This window comes from Pleurodeles waltl, chromosome 11, assembly GCF_031143425.1.
Source record: "Pleurodeles waltl isolate 20211129_DDA chromosome 11, aPleWal1.hap1.20221129, whole genome shotgun sequence".
NCBI lineage: Eukaryota > Metazoa > Chordata > Amphibia > Caudata > Salamandridae > Pleurodeles > Pleurodeles waltl.
In genome coordinates this window covers 574,655,802-574,682,771 of record NC_090450.1, presented here as the reverse complement: position 1 = coordinate 574,682,771, position 26,970 = coordinate 574,655,802, and the positions used below count along the sequence as shown (strand labels likewise).

The window sequence follows — 26,970 nt, the reverse complement described above, 5'->3', positions numbered from 1 at the left end:
TACCCCACTCTCAGATGGAGCAACGTGTGTTTTGCCTTCACACATTCACTGGGGGGTGGGCAGTCCCATTGATGGGAAGAGGTTACCTGATCCTGGAACCATTTTAACTATCTCTCATCCCCATTAACTCCCAGGAATATAATTATTTATAATCCTGTTTGTTCCTTGACCCTAAATTCCAGGTCTCGGGGAACAATTGAAACCTCTGGGTACAGCAGGGGCCCCCAGTTCAGGGGGTGCCAATGCCATCGTAATTTTTCAACCATTTAGGAATGAATTAGTCTTAATTTATCACACGGACTGTCTCCTGCCAAAACACTGTTAAATGTGCACCTGGTTACTTTGAACTCCCCTATGGAGAAGGCATGAAATCCCTCTCTCCTTGGTGCTGAAAGGTTAGTAAGGCGACACTGTGATGTGGACATTGCGTGGAACGACTTTAAAAAATATGGCACAGTAATTGCATTGAGTGAAGGGAAATCTTGTGCTACAGGGGAGTTCATGATGGAATGGTTGGGCCAGAGAGCAACCCTTCTGGCTATCCAAAAGCAAATCTGACTTCGTGCATTGGTGTACTGCCGGTGTAGCTCTACAAAGCTGTGAATAAAGTCGATGGTGTCAACTGTTTGGACGACGTTTGCCACCAGGGAACCTCACAGTGTGCTACAGGAATTTGTTGAACACTCCTTTGTGAAGGGAGGCACCGACAATATTACTTGTAACTTGTGATCAGGTTGAAGATAACTGTGAGCCACTCCCTCTTTTTTAACATTTATTTATCAGTTACAGATTTGATGGTCTTACTCTTACAAATGCACTCTTGTATGGAATCCAGTACATTCATGCAACGTAATCCATACTGCCAAATTGACAGAGAGGTAACAAACAGATGGTGCACTCAGATATAGGAATGGGGTGAACTTCATCTTACAAAATTAGATCCATTTGTACCAACCAACACTTGCAGTAGGCAAAAAGTATTCCCTTTTAAGAAGGGCCATTTGTAAAATGTTTCTTTAGATTTTAGTAACAATATACTGTCCTGACCCCGTACTTTCTTAAACAATGTGCAGTTGATAAAGTCATGCAGCTCAGCTCGTTGAAATATCTGCCAGGGCCAGTATCAATAGGATAATGTAGCTGGTCCATAATGTGGAATTACACTTAAATCTCATTCCAATATGCAGCACATTACAGGTTTACAAAACTGGTTCTAACTCTTGTTGTAGCTGGGAAGGATCTGAACGGTTACTTAAAGTCTTCTGGCCGATCCTTGGGACGAGTGACATCGATGTTATCACCCATCAGTTTATTACAGTATGCCAAATCCTGAGTCCATGCTGCATGTTTGGGTGATTTAGCACTCGTCCAATGCATCGCCACCCATCTCTTCTCCAGGAGGAGTACCATGGCACAATTCTGCACTCTTTTTTTTAGTATTGTCTCAGTAGATCCTAGATGGGCCAGCTCAGGAGAACGAGCAATACCAACATTAACCATTGCGCCAAGAGAGTCAAATATCTCGTTTCAAAATTACAACACTGACGGGCAGGACCATGAAATGTGAAGGAAGTCTACATTTGTTGCTCTACATTACACAGTATTTCCCGGTGAGAAGTTAGCTGTACGTTTTGGAGTCACGTATAAATGATGAATAAATTAAAATAATGAATTGATGTCTTTTACCTGAGCACAGCACTACTTCCAGCATGAGTCAGATAGTGGGCCTCCCAAATCAGTCTCCCAGATCAGGTCTGCCTAGGCCCATACCCTTGGATTTTCCTATTGCTCACTATCTTAGGAACATACGGAGATCATCTTACCTCGTCACCTAAGAATGTCCATTATTATGTGCGTGCCTTTGTCCCGTTTGCCACATATTCCTTTTTTTCTGCTTCGTTTAGCCGTTATCTGTCTGATTTTGCAAATACCGCTTGAAAGGTTTAAAAAATTTTTGGCTTGGGCACTAGGTACATCTTTTCAGCATAAGTGTCTTCTAAATCACTACAATGAACGAGGTCTCTCCGCATTCTTTTAGCTGAGATGGTAGTTCCCCCAGACCAACACATAGCCATCCTACCATCTGGAACCTGCTAGAATCTCATCTATATACCCCAGCACTGCCACCAGTTGTGGTAAAGGAAAGATCCAACCCAATTATCTTAGGCAAAGTATGACATTCATAACCCTAGAAGGCCTGTATTACCGGTCATAATAATGCCAGATGTTACACGCCTTCTTACATCATCCACGGTGGTCCCCAATCTCCTTACTAAACGTGCTAATGTGACATCATTCTTGCCAGATGTGAGATACAGCATGTGTAAATTTTAAACTGTAACAATGTATTTACAGTTCTTTTACTTGCTTAATGTAGTTCCAGTAATCCGCAGTTAAAGGCTTCCCCAGTTCATTTTCTTAGTGTGTTGTTGCCAATAATTCTGTCTGTTCCCTAACTTTGAGCACTTGAAACTTTAAAAAGGAAACTAGTTTCTAAATCCCTCCTCTGATGAGCATTTTCGACAATACTTGGTACTCATGGGGTGGACTCTGGAATGTGGGTTATAGGGTTTGCACTGTGTGCTCCAACCTGAGGAGGGATTGCTAGTGGCCTTCCGGCTCATAACGTTTAAAGTCTTGCAGGATTTTGTACCTTCCTTCAGGGCACACCTCTCCCACTGTTTCTAGTCCCATTGCTGGAAATGTTGTCTCTAATTTCCCATGTGTCCAGGGCATTCTGGGATTGTTTGCCAAAGGGAACAGTGGCAAATATAGAACATTAAGGCCCGCAGTCATGGCCATTTTATGCCAGGCCCATCTTGCAGTCAATATATTTGAGAAGAGGCCTATGCGTTTTGGCAGAACGACCATAATGGAGATCTTGCAGTACATTGACAGATGTAGTTTGAACCATCTGGTCATTTGTGATTCAAGTGTGTCCAGTTTTCTGTCACCATGACTTCAGTATTTGTGATAGCCTGGATCACTAAATATCTCACCGAGCCGCTGTACCATATTAAGGGATAATACTAAGGGAACATCTTCTTTGTCTTGATCAAAGGCAAAATCACGACTTGAAGCCAGTTGATTTTGAGGCCTGATAGGCTGTCATATAGTATCACTGCTGGTATTACAGAGCTTAGTGTGTCTTGTGGATGTTGGATGTATGAGTATATCGTCTACGCGGAAGAGTACAATGAGCAGCCATTCTTGTACATAAATGCTTCTTTTAGCATGATGTTCACGGAGCCTACATGCATGTGGTTCCACTGGTAAACAAATAGTAGGGATGATGGGGGACAGCCATGTGTCGTCCCACAGGTATCAGCCATGTCTGCCACTGCACATTACTCATACTGATCTTGGCCTGTAGGGACGAGTGCCGAAGACCTACCACTCTCAAAGACTGCGCTCCCGAACCGCTACAATGCAGACTTCAAAAGTGAAACTCCATTGTAAAGAATCCAGTGCATCAGCGCCATTAAAGTGTGCAAATGGTACAGTGTTGGTCATCCAGGGGCAAACCCAGCTTGATCCGACAAGCCCAAACCTGGCATTGGTGATAGTAGTAGTCTATTGGCAAATAATGTGCCTAATATTGTTTTGTCCACGTTTATTAGGGACAAGGGGCAATACAGTTGACACTGCCCCGGGTCCTTACCTTGTTTTAACAGTGTCACAGTAGGCGCCATTCTCTGAATGCCTCTCATACTTCCCCTATGTGAAGTGTCGACTCTGCATTGATCTCCCAGTATTCGAGTCCAACCTTTCGAATATTGGTGCATGACGGAGCAAGGGTCTTTAGCACCCTTGTTTCAAATGAGTGCATCATCGGTGTCTGCTTAATAAGGGAGTGATCTAATGCTCTTCTGAGTGCTTTTCTACCTGGTGGACACCGCGAGGTGTTTACCAATAGTAGATTCTCATTCTGCAGTCCCGAACAAGTGAGTAAAGTGCAAACGTCCTCTTTGCTGGTGTGCACATCTCCAGACATCTACTTAATCTTGTAAGCCACTATTGCTACATCTGCTGACATATTGAAGTGTCTTGCTGAACTACCAGAGCTGTCTGAATTTGATTTTATTGTAGCGTTGACATCACTGCCCGCACGGTACAGGATTCCTAGGATTCTTTGCATTTGTTAATATTGTAAATAGCAGGATCATCCAGCGTAGGCCCCAACACATTGAGTGTTAATGGAACATCGTTCAGCTTGCCCTGTAGCACCACATAGTGCCCTGCTGTATTAATGTGTGATTGCAGGATTTGGAATCCCAGTTTGTAATAGATCATTTTAAACACCCCTCTAGCATATAAAGCGAAAGAAGAACAGAAGAACTGTGTCCCCGCCTGGGTGAAATATTGTGTTGCAGGCTCTGTAGTTTAGGGGCTGATCTATTATTGTTCTCCACACATGGGACAACAGGACGGCCAGACCCTTGCGACCCCTGTCTCTTGCGCAAATGGCTTCACAATTCTGCTGCTTGTTGGGTGTTTCCTCCAGACATGTATTGCAGTGGCTTGACTTAAAATGATGGTGGCCCTCTGCAGACTGTTAGGTGGGGCCCAGCTGTCTCGATGATCTCACAGATATTCATTTGTCTTGGCCTCAATGGGGATCCCTTGAAGTTTTGACGCCCCCCACGCCGCAGGGGCCTGCATAATGCCACTGCCATGGACAGTGGGGTGCCTTTTGTTGGGCCTTGTCTGCCAGCAGTTTTACATGAACAGTATGGCTTCTCAGTATTTTCTTTACAATTGGGAAAGCAGGGTGGTTTTCCTGAGCATTTAAATGTTTCTTATTGCATGCCACGCATTCTGCCAGGCATGCAGTGGCATAGCTTAAGGGCTGAGGGGGGCCCTACACTAAAAGGAACCATGCCCCCCTCACCAGGGGGGCCACCTTTATGCCCCTGATCTTTTGGTGTTTGCAATGGAGCCTACACCGTGCCTCCTAGCATCAGGCAGCACCAATGCCTATTACCGCCTGGCTATCCCTCCAGGCCTTGATCAGCCCAGGGCAGTACCCTGTAGGACTGCTACCGTGATAGCGCTTGCCTAGACCCAGTTGGTTGCAGGCTTCTCTGAATTGGTTCCCTCCATCTCACTTGGTGTCTGTCAGTCACCTCTGCTGCAACAGTGCTGCTCATTTACCAACACTTAAGCGGGTGATGTGCCTGCCGCGGTGGCTGTCTAACCAGCTAGTTCTCTGCAGCAGCTCTGTACCGTTTTCCTGACATTCCAGGCCATTGTTAACCTGGTTCAGTGAGGCAATACTGATGTTCAGTTTAGGTTTCTCCCTGCTAGAGTGAAACCCAATTGTCACCCCCATTCTCTGTTGCTGGTTGTCCCTTAGCCATGATAATGTGCTCTGAGTTGTATCCAGCCTTGCATTAACAAGATGATCATAACCTTGTCTAATTGGTCTGACCTGTACCTCCATACGCCTGAAGCTTGCAAAACAATGGCAGAAAAGAATTCACTTCTCCCCATTCCGTGACTAGCTTCCGAGTTCCAGTTTTTGGCTCTACGTATCAGCCCAGACATGACCAGGAACAGTAACTGTCCTGGATTACAGTTCTCATGTCTAGTCTGTGTTCAAAGCCTAGACTCTAGGAACAATCTTTGCTGCTGTGACCTGTGGAGAGATGAGGAGTCTAATTGCCCCTGCAAGGTGGGGAAGATGCTCTAATCCTGTGAAGATCTGCACCTGGCTCAGCTTACTGTGGAGTGCCCCTCAGGAACTGAAACTATGCTGAAGATGCAATATCCCTGTGGTGAAACTGGGAGTCTAGTCTAGGTACTAGTTGTCATGTCCTTGGTGTGTAGTTGAGTCTATCCCTGATTCAGCCGTTCCCTTAGTAGTGCCCAAACCCAGTTCCGTCCCAGAAAGTCCTGAAGGTTCCACGGTTTCACACCCTGGTTTGGATGTATGGATCTGGTACCATAAAATGTTGGTGGTTGTCTTGAACCATCTAAATAACACTTGCAGTTCTTGAGGATTTACTGTTTTTAGGGTCGATCCGGTGAGTGTGTGTACTAGTGCATGTATCTCACGTGTGAGACTGTTGTGTACAGTAAAGGACTTGGAGCCCGCCTGTCACTCACCATTTGTTGGCTTTCGTGGCAATCTTCTTTACAGCCTCATAATTCATCCACTTCAGGCCTGGCATCATTTCCATTCCTCTCTGTAGTGCAGGGACCAGCCACTGATTGATTCAACTGAATCAGTGTCCGTCCATTGCTCTCGACGTGATCGAGTTACTGTTTTATTCTTTTTAACTTCTAGTGCCCAGCAAGCAGAAGGCTTGTTCTTTTAAAAAAACATTTTTTAGAAGTCTTGTTCTTTTTTTTGGCCGTTTTACCTAGCGCGAACTCGGCCTGAAAACACGGTAGTCCTTTACACTAGAACTATATTACGTTATAGAAGGTGATAATCACTCTTTTCAGTCACAGGGCAATTAAGTGATTTAACCTGTATGCTCTCCCGGCACAGGCTACCGATTTAGGAGTTATTTTTAATGACGGAGGCATGAAGGGCTTCTCTGTGGTTCATTTGTGCCTCATGCCCTTAAACATGACAAGAGACCCAGCTGCAGGACACCCTAGAACAGGGGTCTTCAGACTGGGGGGCAGGCCCCCCAAGAGGGGCCTCAAGTGATCCTGGGGGTGGGAGGGTGTCCGAGGCAAGCTCTGGCCAAAAGGAGCATTATGCTGATAACAGGGCTTCATTTTAATCTGAAAAAATGAGCAGCAGCAAACCGCTCTGTAATGGGCCATCACTAAAATGTTTTGTCATTTATATCCAAGCTGGGAGTACGTGTCAAAAGGGAAGGGACTCCAAATACTCATCAAACCCCCTCCCTCACTTCTAATAATCACACTGTGGGTACTTTTACACCTTAGTAAGACCTGTCTAATCAGAATAGTATGTTTGCCATCATGTATTTCATTGCATTTTTAAAACAGAAGCAGAACTTAACTGCATTTTTAAAATAAGTGTAGACATATTTAAACAATGTCAATTTATTAGATTTCTTGTGAAAAATTCGGAGGGGGTCTGAAGATAATCCCCCCCCCCACCTCCCCCCCCCCCCCCCCACTGGGGGAGTGTGGCATCAAAATGTTTGAAGACCTCTGCCCTACAAACAGCAGGGGCCTAAGGCCGTGAGAGGGCACCTCAGTACACAACCACCCTGACAATAGTTATCCCCCTCTAAAGAGCCTCGTTAGGTGCGAGACACACCTAAGTGCGGCATTCCCAGCCCGCTGTCACATGTGTAACCTACTGTAAGACCACGCTAGGACACCAGCTTCAATCCTGAATTTTGTCTGTGTTGGCATGTGTTTTTTATTATTAACTTAACTTTAGACGTTGTACTTTTCGCGTTTACTAGGCTGGTGCCAGAAACTATTTTCAAACGTCTCCCTTTCCTCTGCTTCTACTGCTCGCTCTTCCTTATCCAAGCATTTACCCTCCAGTCCCACATCATACACCTATCCTCGCATTTACCCAGCAGGAGACATGTCTGCCAGAAACAATCACACTCTTTCACAGGACCTATTGCTGCGAATTAGCAAGATGAAAACAATATATTTCCCACCTGCAACCTTTACCCCTCTCCTCCTACCAACATCCTCTAAAATGGCTCCTACACCCTCCAAAATGGCAGGCAGGTGAGACCGTCTCGAGTGTCTTCTAGCGGCCCCCGCGGTCCCTGCAGATCACAGGCCCACCCAGGACAGTTGAAACACGGCCGCTGCCCCCGATGAGAAGGAGAGGACCGGGAGCCAGAGAGAGCGGCAAGGGACTGCAGCGGGAGCCAGCTGGCAGTAGGAGGTGAGCCAGTGGGCCTGTGATAGCGCGGCTCTCAAGATGGTGGCGCCCATCGGAGATCAGGTGTGAGCCAGCGGCCGCGGTCGGAGGAGGCCTCGGGAACGGGGACAGGATGCCCGGGGCCCCGCGGAGAGAGAGTGGGGGCCTGCCTGCAGTGCGGCCTGGGGGGTGCACAGTGGGCTCTCCCGAGAAAAAGAGCACACGTGGGTACACGGGCAGTGCAGCACGGTGGAAGGGGGCATGTTGACCGGGGGCCACCCCCGTTAAAGTGGGACCAGCGGGTGCAAAGGACACCACAAGGTCAAGGGACAGGGCGGTGAGCCCACAGGAAAGGAGGGGCGCTGGGGCTACCTGACCTGCTGCCCACAAAGGCCGCTAAGAGGCCCTGACTAGACAAGAATGCACAGAGACACAGGGAAGCGGCCTTGACCGAGGCGCCCCTCGAAGGGCTTAGAGGCGGCCTACGCCTTGGCGGCGGACCCCCCGGGGGGGGTGAGAAGACCGAGGCGAGGCGGCGAAGAGGTGAAGGAGGCCCCACCAGGGGTGAGAGAGGGATCCATAAACTAGCCACAGAAAGAGCGGCGGGGGATGGGAGAAGAAGCCTCTGGTCCTGGGACCTAGCCTGACCCATAGTGCGCCCTCCATGGGAAACCTACAGAGCGTGGGAGTGGCCGGGTTGCTAGCCCGGACCTCGCCAGAGCCCGAGAGTGGCAGCGAGGGAGGGGGGAGACCCAACACAACACCAGAACAGCAGTGAGTCCCCGTTGGGGGTCCCGCAGTGCGCCAGGGGGATGTTTGGGGGGTTGGTGGGACGCCAGAGAGAGGTGGCCCACCGACATCCTATGGAAGGAGAGGTGCACAATGGCCTCGGCTCGCCCCAAAAAAGACCAATCAGTTAAAGACATGTTGGCCAAGACCATGAAGGGTATCTCGGAGGGAGACCCCCCACTACGGCTCGGCAATAGGGCGGTGGGGATGGAGAAGGCCAAATCATGCGGTCCTTCCTCGAAGGGCTATTCCTGTCTCTGAAAGAAGACCTACAGGTGGTAAAGCGTGACTTGTCCTGGGACCTGAAAGAGGTGAGACATGAGCTTGAAGCAGTCGGAGAGAGAGTGGTCCCCCTGGAAGAGCATGAGCACAACTGTGATGAGGAGGTAGAATAACTCCAGCAAGAAGTCATCCACCTACAGGAGCAAAAAATCATGCCCCAAGCACACACAGAGGACTTTAAGAACCGCTTGAGGTGGAATAACATTCACATCCGGGGGGCCCCAACAGGGGCTGAAGAGGGCGACATCGCCCAGTACGTCGGTTCCCTCTTTCGTCAGATTCTGGGGGAGGACTTGGACAAGGAGGTACGAATGGACAGAGTACACAGAGTGGGCCCACTGAGACCGGCCCATGTACCCCCAACAGACATTTTGGTTTGTGTCCACAATTTCCCCCTTAAGGAGCGTATCCTCCGACTAGCAAGGGAGCAACACTCGCTGAGGTTTCGGGGCCATTCCCTGCTCCTTTACCAGGACTTGGCAGCAATTACCTTACAAAAGAGGAGAGACTTCAGGCCGTTCACCTAATATCTCAGGGACAAAGGAGTTTCCTACTCCTGGGGCCACCCCTTTCGTTTGGTCTTTTGATGGGAAGGCAAACTCCACCACACGCGTTCACTGAAGGAGGCCTGTGGTCTGTTGCAACTGGAGATGCATTCAGAGGATCACCCACACTTGCCAATAACTGACCGCGGGCGCCGGAAGTGCGATGAATGGCAGACAGTCCTGTTGAGGAGCACCAAGCCGGATCTAGAGACATTAGCCTCAGAGCGAAGGCCAGTCCTGGAGTTCCTCACCGGGGACTCAGCGACAATTGATTGGGAGGGGGGTGGAGAATGAGTGGCCTTGAGTACATCAAGACAGTGTGCAGGGGCCTGTTGTGGGGAGGAGCACTTGGTGGTAGAATGGCAACCGGGGCGCTCTACTCACAGACCATGGACCATCTTCCTGGACTAAGGTTTTTTTTCTGGGGAAGGTGCCACAAAGCCCACACATAGGCATACAAATCTCAATGGTCGGAGAGCGGACATAGTGAACAGGCAGAGGCCTACTGGCCCATGACTTTGCACCTGCACAACCCCAAACACCTTTAAAGTTGTAACGCTTAATGTTAAGGGTCTGAACAACCCAACCAAGTGCTGGGCTGTCCTTTCCTACTTTGAAAACACCAGGGCGGACCTGTATCTCCTGCAGGAGACCCATCTACATTCCGTAGATCATCACAGGCTATGATCGCGGGCCTTCCCGATACAGTACTTTTCCTCACAAGAGAACACGGTAGTGGGAGTGGCACTTTTAGATTCACGTGGGAAGGCGGTAGACAAAATCGCGGAAATACCAGGTCGGCTACTGGCCTTTAGGATACATCTAGGGGACTTCCATTTTGTTGTGGCATCCATTTATATGCTTAATGAGAAGCAGGAGGGGTTCATAAGTCGTGCACTGGGCAAGGTTATGACAATGCAGGACAGACAGATACTCATGGGGGGGCGACTTTAATATTGTCCTCAACAACGACTGGGACAGGTCGGCCTCCAGATACGGTGGGCGGGAGCTATGTGACCGAGGGTACTGCAGAGACTGGAGGAGCTAGACTTGAGTGACTTGTGGGGGAATAGACACCCCACAACCAGGGACTATACCTTTTACTCCCACACACACAAATCCTATGCCCTCATTCACTTCTTCTTGGGTACTAGAGACATTCAACAGACTTTGAAGGAGATAGGAATAGAACCATGTGCCCTGTCGGATCACACAGCAGTCTCCCTTGCACTGACCATTCCTACCCAACCCAGGGCCCCTCGACCTTGGTGGCTCACCACCACTCTCTTGTTGAGGCCCGAGGTAGTGGCCCAGATACAGAAGGCCGTCTCTAGCTTTTTAGATATTAAGGACCTAGCCGACACTCCGATCTCCCTATTGTGGGAGACGATGAAGGTGGTCATGAGGGGCAAGTTCATTGTGATCTCAGCAGCAGACAACAAGATTCGATGAGAGAAGAGTGCCCAGCTACAGCTGGAGGTGACGTAACTCCAGAGGATACACAAACCCACTGTAGCCCGAAGGTCTGGAGAAAGCTAAGTGCAGCCAAAGCTCAGCTAGCAAGTCTAGACATTGATAGGGCAGAATACGCAGCACTCCAGAAACGTCATTCCTTTTACGTTGGGGGGAACAAACGCCAACGCTTCTTGGCCAGCAAACTCCGCGTCCAGAGGCAGGCCACGTTGGTGGAGACAGTGAGGTCAGGGGATGGTACTGAGGCGGTAAGTAACAGGCAGATAGCTGCGGCTTTCAGAGATTTCTACCAGGATCTGTATGCTCTCCAGTGGTGCAACATAGGCGCCACCCAGCAGTATCTGAATGGCGCACACACGACAACTCTCGACGCAGCTCCGCTAGAGGCTCCATTATGAATTGAGGAAGTTATATCAGCAATAGCTAGGCTGGACGCTCTGAAGTCCCTGGGAACCGATGGTTTTCTGGGCCTGTTTTATATAACCTTCTGTGGTGAGATTGCCCTGATACTGACTCACCTTTTAACGCTATCTCGGGACCGGACACAGTACCAACATCCATGTTAAACAGCCATTGTGGTCATCCCAAAACCTGGGAAGGACCCCACCAATTGCGGGTCTTACAGACCCATTTCCCTACTCAACGTCAACATCAAACTGCTCATGGGCATCCTGGCTTCCTGCCTGAGCCCGCTAATGCCCGGCCTGGTGGATCCTGATCAGACGGGCTTCAGACCACACAGACAGTGCAGGGACAATACCAAACGGATCATGCACATCATAGACAAAGCTCGTGCTCAGGGAGAGAACAAATGCTGTTCAGCATTGGTGCTGAAAAGGCATTCGACTGGGTCCACTGGCCACATCTACAGGCAACGCTGGAGCACTTCAGGCTGTGGCCCCAGTTCTGAGCATAACTAATGTGTATATTCACCCAAAGGCCTCAGTTAGAGTCAACGGGATAGCATCTACCTCATTCCCGGTGGGCCGAGGGACCCGGCAGTGGTGTCCATTTTCCCTACTGCTGTTCGCTCTTTGCAATGCGCAGCACGTGAGGGACAATGCAGAGATTACGGGGGCCACTTTTGGAGGAGAAGAACACGTAATAGCGCTTTACACGGATGATGTGGTGGTAGCTCTGGATGACCCACTGTGGGCCCTGCCGGCATTTCTGAAGGAGGTGGAAACCTTTGTGGAGGTGTCTGGTTTTAAGATAAACCTCTCAAAATCATAGGCTGTTAGCCTCACGCTCCCGAAGGAAACGGTGGAGATGCTGGCCCAGTGGAATCCATTTCACTGGCAACCGCAATCCATTCTATATTTAGGCATTCAGATAGCTAGGACATTTACGGAGACCTCACGTTTGAATTATCAGCACCTCCTCCAGAGTGCCAAACGAGATCTGGCCCCAGTGGAGAACCCATCCCATCTCATGTCTGGGCAGAATAGCCGCCATAAAAATGTCGGTCCTGGCCAGCGCTCTATTCCTCTTTCAGATGCTTCTGGCAGAACCCCCGCCCGGCTCCCTCCAAGTGCTACAGCGCAATATTAGTCACGTCATATGGGCCTAGAATGGCCAGACACCTATCTTCTCAAACCCCGCTGAGGGGCGGACTGGGCATCCCTCCTGACTATCAGCAATACTACAGGGCGGCCCAACTCTGATACCTGATAGTGTGGTCCCAGCCAGAGTCTGATAGGCGATGGCTCTTTATGGGTCGAACAATCGCGGGGACTACCCTCTGGAAGATCCCCTTTCTTCTGCGTTGCCATAAGACCATGGGGTTTGTACTCCTCCCCCCATCACCAGAGCAACTATGAGTGCATGGGACCAAGTGGCCCGCGCTAAGGATTTTACTACCTTCCCGTCTCCTCTGATCTCCCTATTGGGGAACCCAAAATTCACGCCGGGCCTGAGTCGGGGCTCTTACCGGTTCTGGTCCACCCCACAATGTTGCTCCATCAGACACTTGTTCAACGTAGGGGGCATAATGTCCTTTGATAGCTTAAGGAAGGCACATTCATTTCCTGAGACCGAGAGAGTGCGATATCTTCAGATACCTCACTGGGTGATGAACCTAAAGACGCGCGAGGGAGCATCTCGACCCCTTCTGAAGTTTGAGAGATGGTTATTGACTTAGACAACAGATAAACAAATAATCTCGAGCCTTTACTATCTGCTACAGACCACAGCCCCGCAATCTAGAATCCCGAGCCAGGGTGAGATAGGAGAGAAATCTGGGGAGATGTTTCACACCCACGGAGTGGGAGGCGATCTACTACAGGGCTAGACACACAGCACGGCAGGCACCGAGACCACAGTGAAAATAGTCACGTATTGGTACCTCACACTGTCCTGGCTCCATAGGTGCGACAGCTCGCATTCATCTCTGTGCTGGAGAGGATGCGGAGACCCAGGTACACTGGCACACCTCCTCTGGGAGTGTCCAAAGCTGGCCCCATACTGGAAGGGTATCCTGCAGGAAATAGACTGTCACATGACCACTCAACTTCCGAGATTCCTGGCCTACATCGTTCTGGGCCCTCCGAACCCCTTGACAGTTCCACTTAAATCACTAACGGGACGCCAGATTAGCCTTGCACTAAGCACAGCACTGCAGAATATTTTGACACACTGGGGTTCCCCACAAGTCCCCACACAGCTGGGCTGACTACATCGGCTATGACAGATCCTGGGATGGAATAGCTTACTCTTACCCTTAAGGCACAGGGCCACTCATACAGAGCTATGGCACCCGTTTCTGACGCTACTTGCTGGGAAATTTCAAGAGCTGACCTGCCCTAAATGTTTAAGACTCCTGCGTCTCACAGAAGACGACAACCCCCAGAGAAACGAGAGACAGTAGGACACCATAATAGTACTGCACACACTCTTCATATTTCACTGGCCATAGGGGTGCTTTGGAGGGGAGGGCAGGGGAGAGCTTGGGTGGGAGGTGGTTGGGGGAGAGGGTACCTGCCGAGGCCTGTTTTCTCTCCTTTTATTTCTTTATTTTTTTGGAGGGCATAACTCGGCCCTTGTTTATGTTGCTTGTTGAAACTGAATAAAGAAATTTGAACCATAAAATGGCTCCTACAAATACTGTGCCCAAAGGGTCTGCATCCCAAACAAACGCATAGCTCTTCTTTTCTGCATGAAATATGCACATCTCAAAAATGTTCACGTTTAATGCTTCTCTGCACAGTGCCAGCCTCACCAATGTTTGATAAATAATTTCTAACACAAGAAAACAATTCAAGGAAGGTCTGCATTTACCACCAGCGGTAATGGTACATCACTGCCTCTGAAATGTGTATTTTACTGCCAGTATTTTACTATTCGAGTGTACATTTTACCCAAGCAGTATTAGTTTAGCTGTTGAATGCATGACACATTGTTACACTGGCTGTATGTTTTTTAGAGTCTATGGTAATAATACCTGGCAGTATTTCCATATCGTTGGTATGAATACTTTATTGGAAACCACTGAGTGGCATTTGCAGTAGAGCACTAATCCTGGCAGAGTATTAAGTTACACCTGGCAGTCATTTTTAGGTCTGGCCTTGAGATAGCTTTGACTATCTTGCCACTCTCTTGTACACAAAAAATCATAAATAAAAATATATTCATGTAATACATACATAGAAGGAAGTAGGGTAACCTACTTCAACTATTGGCCTGTTTTGCTTCCAGCCATCAAAACATGCAGTATAGGAGTTATCATACTTCCAAAAAGTAAAAACAGTTATGCAATTTTAGGTATAGAATGTTATGTTTTACATTTCTCCAATAATGTTAACTGAAGCACTCACCCTGGATTGACTCTGGAGGGTTGTATGAGGGAAGCACACATGCCGGAACAGCGCATGCCTTAAAAACGCAGTCGGAACCACAACTGCATTGTTTCCACGCATGCCTTTACCACGCATTCTTTTACAATCAATTTTGTTGTCAAAGCATGCCTAATAAGGGTATGTGTGGAAACGGCATGCGTATATATATATTTTTTTTCATGCAACCATCCCACCTGCCCTGAGGCCCAAAACTACCCCCACTCCTAATACATAAACTACCCCGAACCCGCACCCACCCTGAGCCCTTAAAAAAAAAAAAAAAAAAACTATCCCAACTCCCCACCCGTACCTAAAACCTAAAGTTCCCCGACACCCTCCCATCTACCCTGAACCCTAAAAAAACGACCCCGACACCCCCAACCCACCCTGAGCCCTAAAAACAAAACTATGCGTAGTTTAGCACATGCGTGGCTAGGGCACGGAAAAAGCCATGCGTTGTTCTGGCAAGTGTGGTTATTCTTGTGTGGGGAAACGTCTGCATTGTTTACACCGCGTGGTTAAGGACGTTTCCCACCCTGCAGTATGTGAGCCCATGAGATGTAATTGAAGGACTCAGACTTCCAGAGGCATGTAAAGACGCAGGGTTCCTAGGTCTGTAAAACTAACCAGTTCTAGCCACATCTGGGTCAGTTGGTGCGACAAGATGAGAGAGTAGTCATGTAAGGGAATACTCCAGACAGTTTTATACAGTTGGTGAGGTTCACCTGGGTACTTTTCAGAAATGCTTGGTGAACTGAGGTGCAGAAAGAACTCAAGAACTTACTGTTTGAATTAACAAATAACCACGAAGTAGTTAGCAACTCTAGCGCCATGAGACCCTCACAGGTGATTTGCCGTGCACCCATACTACTCCACAACATAACTTAAAAACATTGGCAACGCCAATAGCTCTGGCTAAGATCTTAGCCAGAGTCAGCCCCCACCCACTCAGCTGGACACACACTCAACGCAATTTTCACATCTAGCCAACACATCACCTACACCCACACCACCAAACTCCAATGGACAGATCACCAATGCATCCACTTCTCCTACAACAAACCTCCCAAACACCACCAACATCACACCACCCCCTACCGCATGTGGGACAAGATCCTCACGGAACACCTAATCTACCAACTGATGCAAACCCCTCCCCCCCCCCCCAACATAACCGACCCCAACACCGCCGCTCACAACCTCAACAAATGGATCACCTCCTGTGCTGATAACCTCGCCCCCCTCAGAAAAAACATCACTACCCGAAACATCAAGAACGCACCATGGTTCACCCACCACCACTAACTTCACCACCCTCAAAACCACCACACGCATCCACCACCAACTCATACGCACCGCCAAAAGAGCACACTACAAGGAACGCATTGACAACAACTCACAAAACAGCAAGGAACTCTTTACCATCATCAAAGAGCTCTCCAAACCCAAGGCCAGCAACCTTGACCCCACGCACACACAAACCCTCTGCAACTCCCTCTCAGACCACTTCCACCGCAAAATTTTAGACATACATAACAGCTTCGCACCACACACGCCCCCCTCTCACACCACTCACCCCCCTCACACAAACCCACCACACACACACACCACACAACCTACATCACCACCTGGGCCCCCACCACCGACGAAGAAACTGAAACCACTATGAACTCTTTTCACTCTGGCTCCCCCTCAGACCCATCCCCCCACCGTATATACAACAGAGCCAGCCCCGCCATCGCCCCCATACTCCGAGCCACAATCAACAGCTCCTTCGAAACCGCCACCTTCCCAGACCTCTGGAAACACGCAGACGTCACTGCACTCCCTAAAAAACCCAAAGCCAACCCAGATGACCTCTCCAACTACCGCCTCATCTCCCTCCTCCCCTTCCCAGCCAAGGTTACGGAAAAAATTGTCAACTCCCGCCTATCCCACTTCCTCGAGACAAACAACACACTCGACCCCTCCCAATCTGGGTTCCGCAAGAACCACAGCACAGAAACCGCCCTCTTAGCATGCACCGCCGAAATCAGATCCAGAGTTGACATGGGTGAAACCGTAGCACTCATACTCCTGGATCTCTCTGCAGCCTTTGACACCGTCTGCCACCACACACTCAGCACACGCCTTCACGACGCAGGGATAAGACACAAAGCCCTAGACTGGCTCACCTCCTTCCTCACCAACAGAACCCAAAAAGTCCGCCTCCCCCCCCCCCCCCCCCCCCCCCCTTCCAATCGCCCGCCACCAAAATCACCTGCGGAGTCCCCCAAGGCTCCTCCCTCAGCCCCACACTATTTAACATATACATGACCCCACTAGCCAACATCATCAAACCCATGGAATCACCATCCTCTCATACGCCGATGACACTCAACTCATCCTCTCCCTCACGTGCAACCCCAACACTGCCAAATCCAACCTACACGACGCACTCATCGACACCGCCTCATGGATGACAGCCAACCACCTGAAACTCAACTCAAGCAAAACCGAAATAATCCTCTTTGGCCCACACAAAAAACACCTGGGACCCATCATGGTGGCCCACCACGCTAGGCACTGCACCCACCCCGCCAACCACGCACGCAACCTCTGCATCATCCTGGACTCCTCCCTCACGATGACCCAACAAATCAACGCTCTCACCTCCTCATGCTTCAACACACTCCGCATACTGAAAAAAACATTCAAATGGATCCCCACAGAGACCAGAAAGCCTGTCACTCACGCACTCATCAGCAGCAGACTTGATTACGGAAACGCCCTCTACGCTGGCACCACTCTAAAACTCAAGCGCAAACTACAGCGCATCCAGAACTCAGCAGCACAACTCATCCTCGACCTCCCGCGACACAAACACATCTCTCCACACCTCAAATCCCTCCACTGGCTCCCCATAGACAAAAGGACTACATCCTCCTAGGCGACCTCAACTTCCATCTGGAACAAAACAACGACCCCAACACCACCACCCTGCTCGACAACCTCGGCCTCAAGCAACTGGTGAACACCGCCACCCACATCGCCGGACACACGCTTGACCCCATCTTCTCCGCCAGCAAACACGTCTTCTTCAGCCACACCTCCGCTCTACACTGGACCGACCACAGCTGTGTACATTTCACATTCCGACGCGAGACCCGCCACCTCCGCACTCAACCCATCCCTCGTCGACAGTGGAACAAAATCCCCGAAGAGCAACTCTTCTCTGCACTCGCCGCCAACCAACCCACCCTCACCACCGACCCCAACGACGCAGCCCTCAGCCTCACGAACTGGATCTCCAACTGCGCAGACAACCTTGCTCCCCTCAAACGCACGCATCGACAGGCCAACACCAAAAAACCTCTCTGGTTCTCTGACACCCTCAAAGAATCGAAGAAAAATTGTCGCGCCCTCGAGAAGGCCTGGCGCAAGTATCACACCGCTGACAACATGACCGCCCTCAAGAACGCTACCCGCGAACACCACCACCTGATCCGCGCTGCCAAAAGGAACTTTTTTACCGACAGACTGGACAAAAACAGCCACAACAGCAGAGAACTTTTTTGCATCGTCAAGGAGTTCTCCAACGCCAACGCCGTCACGCCCTCACAAGATCTGTGCAACTCCCTCGCCATCTTCTTCCATCGCAAGATCAGCGACCTCCACGACAGCTTCGGACACCAGACCCAACCAAGCATCACCGAACCCACACCTCCGACCATCACCATCAACGACTGGACCCACATCAACACTGAAGAAACCAAAACCACCATGAACTCGATCCACTCCAGCGCTCCATCGGACCCCTGCCCTCACTTCATCTTCAATAAAGCCGACGACATCATCGCCCCGCACCTCCAGGCCGTCATCAACTCCTCTTTTTCTTCTGCTACCTTCCCCAAATGCTGGAAACACGCCGAAGTCAACGCACTACTAAAGAAACCTGCGGCTGACCCGAGCGACCTGAAAAACTTCCGCCCCATCTCGCTCCTCCCCTTCCCCGCCAAGGTAATAGAGAAGGCCGTCAACAAACAGCTGACCACCTTCCTGGAAGACAACAACCTGCTCGACCCTTCACAAACCGGATTCCGAACCAACCACAGCACTGAAACCGCCCTCATCTCAGTCACAGACGACATCAGAACCCTGATGGACAACTGTGAAACAGTCGCCCTCATCCTCCTCGACCTCTCGGCTGCCTTTGACACCGTCTGTCACCGTACCCTAATCACCTGCCTCCGCTCCACCGGGATCCAAGGCCAGGCCCTGGACTGGATCGCCTCCTTCCTCTCAAACCGATCCCAAAGAGTCTACCTCCCTCCGTTTCGCTCAGACCCCACCGAGATCATCTGCGGCGTACCTCAAGGCTCATCACTCAGCCCGACACTCTTCAATGTCTACAAGAGCCCCCTCGCCGACATCGTACGCAAGCACGACATCATCATCACCTCCTACGCCGACGACACCCAACTTATACTCTCCCTCACCGAGGACCCCGCCAGCGCCAAGACCAACCTACAAGAGGGCATGAAGGACGTCGCAGATTGGATGAGGCTCAGCTGCCTAAAGCTGAACTCTGACAAAACGGAAGTCCTCATCCTCGGCAACACCCCGTCCGCTTGGGACGACTCCTGGTGGCCCTCGGCACCGCACCGACCCCCACAAACCACACCCGCAACCTCGGCTTCATCTTGGACCCTCTTCTCACCATGACCAAGCAAGTCAACGCCGTGTCCTCCGCCTGCTTCCTCACCCTCCGCATGCTCCGCAAGATCTTCCGCTGGATCCCCGCTGACACTAGAAAAACCGTGACCCACGCCCTCGTCACGAGCCGCCTGGACTACGGCAACACCCTCTATGCTGGGACCACCGCCAAGCTCCAAAAATGCCTGCAACGTATTCAAAACGCCTCGGCCCGCCTCATCCCCGACGCACCCCGCAACAGCCACATCTCTGCACACCTGAGACACCTGCATTGGCTCCCAGTCAGCAAAAGGATCACCTTCTGACTTCTCACCCACGCACACAAAGCCCTCCACAACAAGGGACCGGATTACCTCAACCGTCGCCTCAGCTTCTACGCCCCTACCCGTCTCCTCCGTTCCTCGGGCCTCGCGCTCGCTGCCGTCCCTCGTATCCGCCGCTCCATGGCGGGTGGGAGGTCCTTCTCCTTCCTGGCAGCCAAGACCTGGAACTCCCTCCCCACCAGCCTCAGGACCACCCAGGACCACTCCGCATTCCGGAGACTCCTAAAAACCTGGCTTTTCGAGCAGCAGTAACCCCCCCCCACCTTTTTTTCCCCTAGCGCCTTGAGACCCGCACAGGTGAGTAGCGCGCTTTATAAATATTAACGATTTGATTTGATTAATGATTTAAGATCCTCATCCTCGCACACAAATCACTCCACAACACAGGCCCTGCCTACCTCAACGAAAGAGTCACTTTCCACACCCCCACACGAAACCTCCGCTCAGCCGACCTCTCTCTCGCCTCTGTACCCCGCATCAAACACACCACCAACGGGGGCAGATCCTTCTCCTACCTTGCACCCAAAACCTGGAACGCCCTCCCAACCCACCTCCGCAAGACCCAAAACCCACTCCTTTTCAGGAAGAGCCTCAAGACCTGGCTTTTCGAACAGTGCTCCTCCCAGCCTCTTTCCTCCCCCCCAGCCCCCCCCATCCCCCCAGCGCCTTGAGACCCTCGTGGGTGAGTAGCGCGCTTTATAAATCTCTTTGATTGCTTGATTGATGGATATAAGGTCCCAAAAGCAAGACCTATTGGCTATGCCAATGCTTGTTAGTTATGTGTGGGTGCCTTGCCCATCAAATCCAGTTCCCAGTAGAGCCTGTTGAAGCCTGAGTACTAGTTCATGCCCCTGTTCCTTGGATGCCCTGCTACAGAGGTTTCTACGGTATGGGTGACTAATGATGTGTCCCCTCAAGGGACTTAGAATGGCAGATGGTCTTGTGTTACATCTGCTCCCTTGATAAAGACTAAAAATATGATTGTCTTTATTGATTTGGGAAATACTTGAACTGTCTAGATATAAGTAATCAACCCTCTGGTCCCAGCCCTCCCCCTCCACCACCCCAAACCCTCCGTCAGTATTCACTTGGACCCCAAGACTCTGAATTAACTCTGAACTGCACCAATGTTGACATCAGGTAGGATCTTGTTTGGGAGGAAGAGGTGGTGGAGGTGGTGGAGAAGCAGGCAAAGGTGCATATAGAGGACTGGTGGCAATGTCCTCCTTCTTTTTCTTTTTAAGAGGTATTGGCATTTCAATGGCCTCCTCGAAATTAAGCTGGCGCTTTGATGGAGTAGGTGCCGACTGTACTGCCTTTGCCATAATGCATCCAGTAGAAGGCTGAAAGTGTATTTTCTTTTGTTTCAGGTTGATCCTCTCTGCCGTAGTCTCTAGAATCGGTTCCGGTGTAGAGTCAGCTGTTTTTGGTACCGAGGTTGGTTTGTGTTTCGGTACCGAGGTGGTCGGAGCCAAAGCGGTGTTGATTGGTTTGCTCGGAGTCAAGGCGGTAGATGGTTGGCTTGGCACCAAGATTGGTTGGCTTGGTACAGCAGAGGATTGTTTCTGCTTGACTTTTGGTGCCAGTCCCAGAGCGGGGCATCCTTAGCTGATGTTCGTGCCTACCATGGCCTGTTGGCAGTGGTGGCCCAGGAGCTGTAGTTTGGATCGGAACGGAATGTCTCTTAGTAGGCTGGACCAGGGGCATTTGTACTCCCTGCATGCTGTCCCGAAGGAAGATCTTGGAGCTTTTTGCCAAACTCTACTTTGGAGTCCAGAATGAAAAGGGCCGCCTCTTCTGCTGCCGAGGCCTTGTGCAGCTCCTCCTTCTGTTCGACGTCATGGAGACCGAAGATGTCGGGGGGGGTCTCCTCAAGGTCTTTACGCTGTGTGCCCTTTTGCTTCGCTCTGCGATCCTACAACATCTTCTTTGATCGAAAAGATCAACAGGCCTCACAGTTCTCCTCCTCATGGTCAGGAGACAGGCACAGGTTACATACTTGATGGATGTCTGTGTGCTGATATTTTTCGTGACAGCTGAGACAGAACCAAAATGGAGTCCATTCCATTAGCAGTGCATCCCAGGTCAAATCCAATGAGATGAGAAAGAAGGCTGGGCAGGCAAGGCCCTAAGGCTGCGAATGGAGGATGACGATTGGTGGTTTTCTTGTATTTTCGAAGAGCGAGATAGAAACACGAACGAAAACAATACCGACAGGAATAGAGGTGCAAAACAAACCAAAGAGAGCCTGAAGAAGCGGTCTCAAACCGGAGCACCAAAGAACACGTCCGAACCCAATGGCGGAAAGAAAACAATCTAACAATGGAGTTGATGACCATGCGCACTATCACCGAGAGGAGAAGCCACTTTGCCTCATGACTCGAGACTTCTTCGATTAAAAAACAACCTGCACACATCCGGAGGCAACACTAGATGGCAGGAGCATTGAGAGCATGTGAATCTACAGCACTACATGCCACGAACAGATGCTTACAGTGTAAGTAAAATAATCCTTTCCTTCCATGTAAATAAGCCCTATCCATATTTCGACTGGCTATACCTAAGCCCTCATTTTAAGTTAGGTGGAATAAGGACAGATATTTACTACACTTGGTAAATTCCAGTACCCCACCGCGGAGTTATTACCACGTTTGATAAATACCTTCTATTCCAAATTTACATCTTCAAAATGAAGCTTAACATGCAAAATAAGTACTTAACTTCCATAATTCTACATGTTTTGTGTTACCATAAATTTTGGCTTATTTCACCTGCCCTAATTATCGGGGGAATACTACAAGGGTGTGATAATTATCAATCAACTTGTCATTCTGACCCCTATGCAAATTTGTGTTTTGCCCAGGAATTTAAATTTAGTCCTTAGAATATAATGCAGGCCATTGAGTGGTATCTACTGTGATGTGCTGTATCTGAGTTTTTAATCTGTGCCGCAACCATGAGTAAGCCTTAACTGCTCAACTTACCTAAGGAGAGCAGTAGCCGAACTGAGAAACTTGATTATCCAATTGGAATTTAGTAGTATTGGTGCTCCTGGAACATCAGTGATCAATGACAATAGCTGCATATTATACTGCCTTGTAGCCCTGACTGTCCTCTGTTTGTGCAGGACTTTGGTTTGAAAGGAGATCTAGAAGCTATGATTGATGCTTGCAGCATTTAAGGTGTACACTTTCACCACTAGTCAGTAATTCCAGTGCCCCTTTATTAATGAGAGTAATTACTTACCAGCATGATGTGATGATTCCTTTGGGCCCTGCACCTGTCTAGCCAACAATATTGGTGGGTTGAGCTCCTTTCTGGTACTTGTGTGTAACTTTCAGTGACTAAATCAGTGTAGAGAATGATCTCGGCTTTCAGTCACTTAAGTTGATAAATTAGAACTGTAAGCAAATTATTTTTTGTCGTGTTCAAAAGCTGGTCAAAATTCATCTTTAGCATTTAACATTGTTTAGGCTGGAAGATCAGACCAAGAAGCTGCAGAAAGACATGAAGAAGAGTACAGAGGCTGATTTAGGTAAGTGGTGGAGAGTGATGGCGTGGATGAAGGGTGGTATGCTCCCAGACACCTGGGAATCGTTCCTGAGAATTGAAGCAGACATTTTGTGCCACAGTAGACACTGCTCATGTGCAGTTCTTGAGTGTACGTGCGCGTGTCTGTCTTCCTCACGCCTTGGTTTATGCCCCTTCCGCATTATTTCTCATCCTGGTCTCGTGACTGCACTCTCTGATCGCTTGCACATTCATCGCCCTGACCCCTTGTCATTTAATGCTCACTTCCTTGCCCTTCATTTCCCTCTTATGTGCCTCACCCTGCTCTCGTGATCGTCCTGTTCTATTCCGTTATATATTACTTTATGCCTCATTTAGGTGGTTTTTCCTGGCACCTCTTCATTTTTCTGCCCATTATCTCGTGTGATAGTCCCTGGGTACCCTCTGTTGTATGCCTGCCTATCCCCTGTTGTATGCCTGCCTGTCCCCTGTGTGTGCCTCTCTCCCCCTGCATCAGGATTTTCCCTGCCCTGTGTGGTTCACTCTGCATCTCTTGTGCGTGTCTCACCCAGGCCAAACGTGCGTCCCTGCATGTGCCTTGCTGTGTTTCCCTCCATGGCCCAGTGCATGTTCTTTCCTACCCCTTGTCTGGCCTCTACCTCCCACCCCTTGTGTTCTTTGGTACCCTCTTGTATTCCTTGCTGCTACCTGTATTCTCTTTTGTCGTTGCCTCCTTTTTGTCCCCTCCTTATCCATCCCATTTGTGGTCCTTCCCACCATGTGTCCCACTGCGCCCCTTGCGTCTCTTCCTCCCATTTGTATTTTTTCGCACCCTTATGTTCCTTCTAGTTTCACCTTGATTTACTGCCTTCCCCATTCATTCTTCTTGCCTCACTTTTGTCATTCCCTGCATCCCTTGCACTTATTCTGTTTCTGCACCGTGTGCTTGGCCCTCCATTCCTCCTCCTTTGCATGTCCTTGTACCTAAACGCACTCCACTTCCTGTGCACCCCAGATGTGCTTAAGCCTAAAACCCATACCCTCACTGCTTCTGCTGCTAGTTCCTCGGTGCTCCTCCTTCAAGTCCCTCCTTCCTTCTTCCGGGGTCGCCCTGTAACCCCCTCAGTGTTGACAGCTCTTCCTGAAAACCATTACCAGTTTTGAAGCGAGCACCACAGGCCTACTGGATCAGACGCGCTCAGTAGCTGTGCAGAGAGCTGCAGGGAAGTGCGCCCTGAAAGCGAACAAGATTTGATGTGGAGTGGTGGAGGAGGATCGATGACTCACCATTAGACAACATATACATTTAGAAAAGCATTAAAGACTCCGCAGCCGCGTAGGAATAGAGGACGGGTCTTCCTACTGCGCTAAATAGAAAATACGGATGCTTTAAAAAAGAAGCAGGATAAAAGGCGACCTATAACTTGTAATTCATATTTGAAAAGAACTGAAAAAACTGTAATGCACGAAGTCTTCACGTAGAAAAAATGAATCGTGTAACCTTGTTCTGGGGCTACAGGGCTGAAGCCTGATATCTAGGCCTTTTCCATCGTGGGATCTTCAGTGCTATTCATGAACAATGAGGAGCTCCCCCTGTGTGTGGGACCGCGGGACACGTTTCGGATTGCATCATTTTAAAGATGTAGGCCTAGCCAAAGATATAATTACTTTTCTTTTTGTATGCCTACTAAATACTTACACCTACAATGTAGAGACGGCAGCTCCTCAGCATTCCTAGTGCCTCGTTTTTTTTAAAAATCAAAACATTTAGAAAGTGGAACAAAAAAACTGCACTTCATCTTTTAAACCTCAAGGCTGGTTCTCTAATCCCAGAGACCACTGTTATGGCAGTTGATTGGCAACTTAGGTTTTCTCTTTACAGTGAGGATTGTTGAACACCTTGCTTGCTATTTTATTCTTATATTTGTCTAAATGTGGTTCACTGTTGACCGATGATGTCTCACTGCGACAACCATTAGTGTAATCAAGCTTTTGCCTTTTCCTCACCCCAAGAAGATGTCATGCTTTTGACGTGTGGATAGCTGACTTAAATTTAGCAAAAAAGTCAATTAATGATCCACACGCCTTGTGTATCCTGCGTCTTCCTGACCGTCACACTGTTCATGAGTGACCAATAAGTCCGAAAATGTGCTGGAGAGCAGCCATGTCTGGGCAGGAATTTGCCTCCGTAATGAGAGGGAACATTCAGACCGTCATCCTTGCCCTCGGCTTGGGGTTCTCATGCTCGCCCTCGGCTTGGGGTTCTCATGCTCGCCCTCGGCTTGGGGTTCTCATGCTCGCCCTCGGCTTGGGGTTCTCATGCGCGCCCTCGGCTTGAGGTTCTCATGCTCGCCCTCGGCTTGGGGTTCTCATCCTCGCCCTTGGATTGGGATTCTTTTGCATTTACCTTAGTGTATTCTAATGCTGTTTTTACCCCAGAATGGTGGTCTTAATACAGTAAAATGGAAGAATGATGGAGTAACTATGTGGAAGTAAAGTAAATGAAGAGCAATAGATTAGAATTGTGTAAGGATGCGAATATTCTGTTTTTATTTTAGACGGGTTATACCTTCCCAAATTAATATCCATGTCGCAATTATGCATCAGCTAAATTGGGCATGTCCAACATATGTCCTGGAGGGCTAGCCAGATTTCAGTGAGGTTTTCCGCATAAGACACACCCACATAACATTAATCTAAATAAATGGCACTCATTCTATAGTGGGTGATTAGCCTGAAAATCATGTTTGAAACCGGGCCTCCTGGACTTGAGTTTTACACCCCTGAGCTATGGAGTTTGCCAGCATGTTTCATCGCTTCTTTGGCAGAGATTCAGTTCTTTCTACAAGACTTGAATTGACTTTGATTACGTCGGATCCTCATGCCATCCATGCTCTCTAGTTAAAAATACAGCTATCAGACCTATAACGTCCACATGATCTAGGCAATTCCATCTGAGACAACTGATAGTGTGAGGAGCATGCGATCAATTAAGCCCCAATATCTAATACATACGTTTACTCTACCGCACTTCAGCAGTACAAAAGCGTCCAGTAGCGCCATATAGACCCATTTTGGGCCTAAAGTCTCCAAAAGAGCATGTGAGAAAAGGTGCATTGAGGATGATGTTTTTTCCTCGGATATTCCTTCAATTTCATCATGGGATTGGATGTGAGCCATAGACCTACATGATAAGTATTTCCCTACCCCACTTCTACACAGGGAATCTCTAAGTTTGATTGTAATGAAGTAACACTTGCATTTTATGGTCCTGCATTTCTGCCGTGGATCTGCTTGAGCGCCTTTTCCAAGTGTTTAAAGGTAGTGCCATTCTGTCTTTCGCTGGATGACTGGTTCCTGATGATAGTTTACGATGCAAAGTCCTTCAAAGTCCTTCATGTTTTTCTAATAACAATGATAGCTGTGCAGATTCCTTCAAACATGTTTTCCCGCTGTGGAAAAGTCACTGGTCAGGGCACGGAAGTCATAAACCAAAAAAGAATACATCTTTCAGAAGATAAATGCTGATTGGCTTAGGAGATGTGTAGATCTGTCTGTAACGCTTTATCCAATGGTCCCTGGGTCCATGGGCATTTGCATAGTTGTAGTCTTGAATGTGACACTTTCTGTGACACCTCTGGAAACTCGGAAGTCAACTTGATGCTCTTGTTATTAAGTTACCATCTTTCCCAAATTGGACTCAA

The 26,970-nt window shown here is 49.2% G+C and overlaps 1 protein-coding gene across 2 annotated transcripts in view; it reads left to right on the top strand.

Annotated features, from left to right (window-relative positions):
• The window catches only part of BIN3 (bridging integrator 3), a 182,080-nt gene that overhangs the window by 66,728 nt on the left and 88,382 nt on the right, over window positions 1–26,970 (top strand). For both annotated transcript variants that reach the window (XM_069214055.1, XM_069214054.1), the window contains exon 4: window positions 23,230–23,291. In XM_069214055.1, coding sequence (XP_069070156.1) covers window positions 23,230–23,291 — 62 coding nt within the window. The remainder of the gene's footprint in view (window positions 1–23,229; window positions 23,292–26,970) is intronic.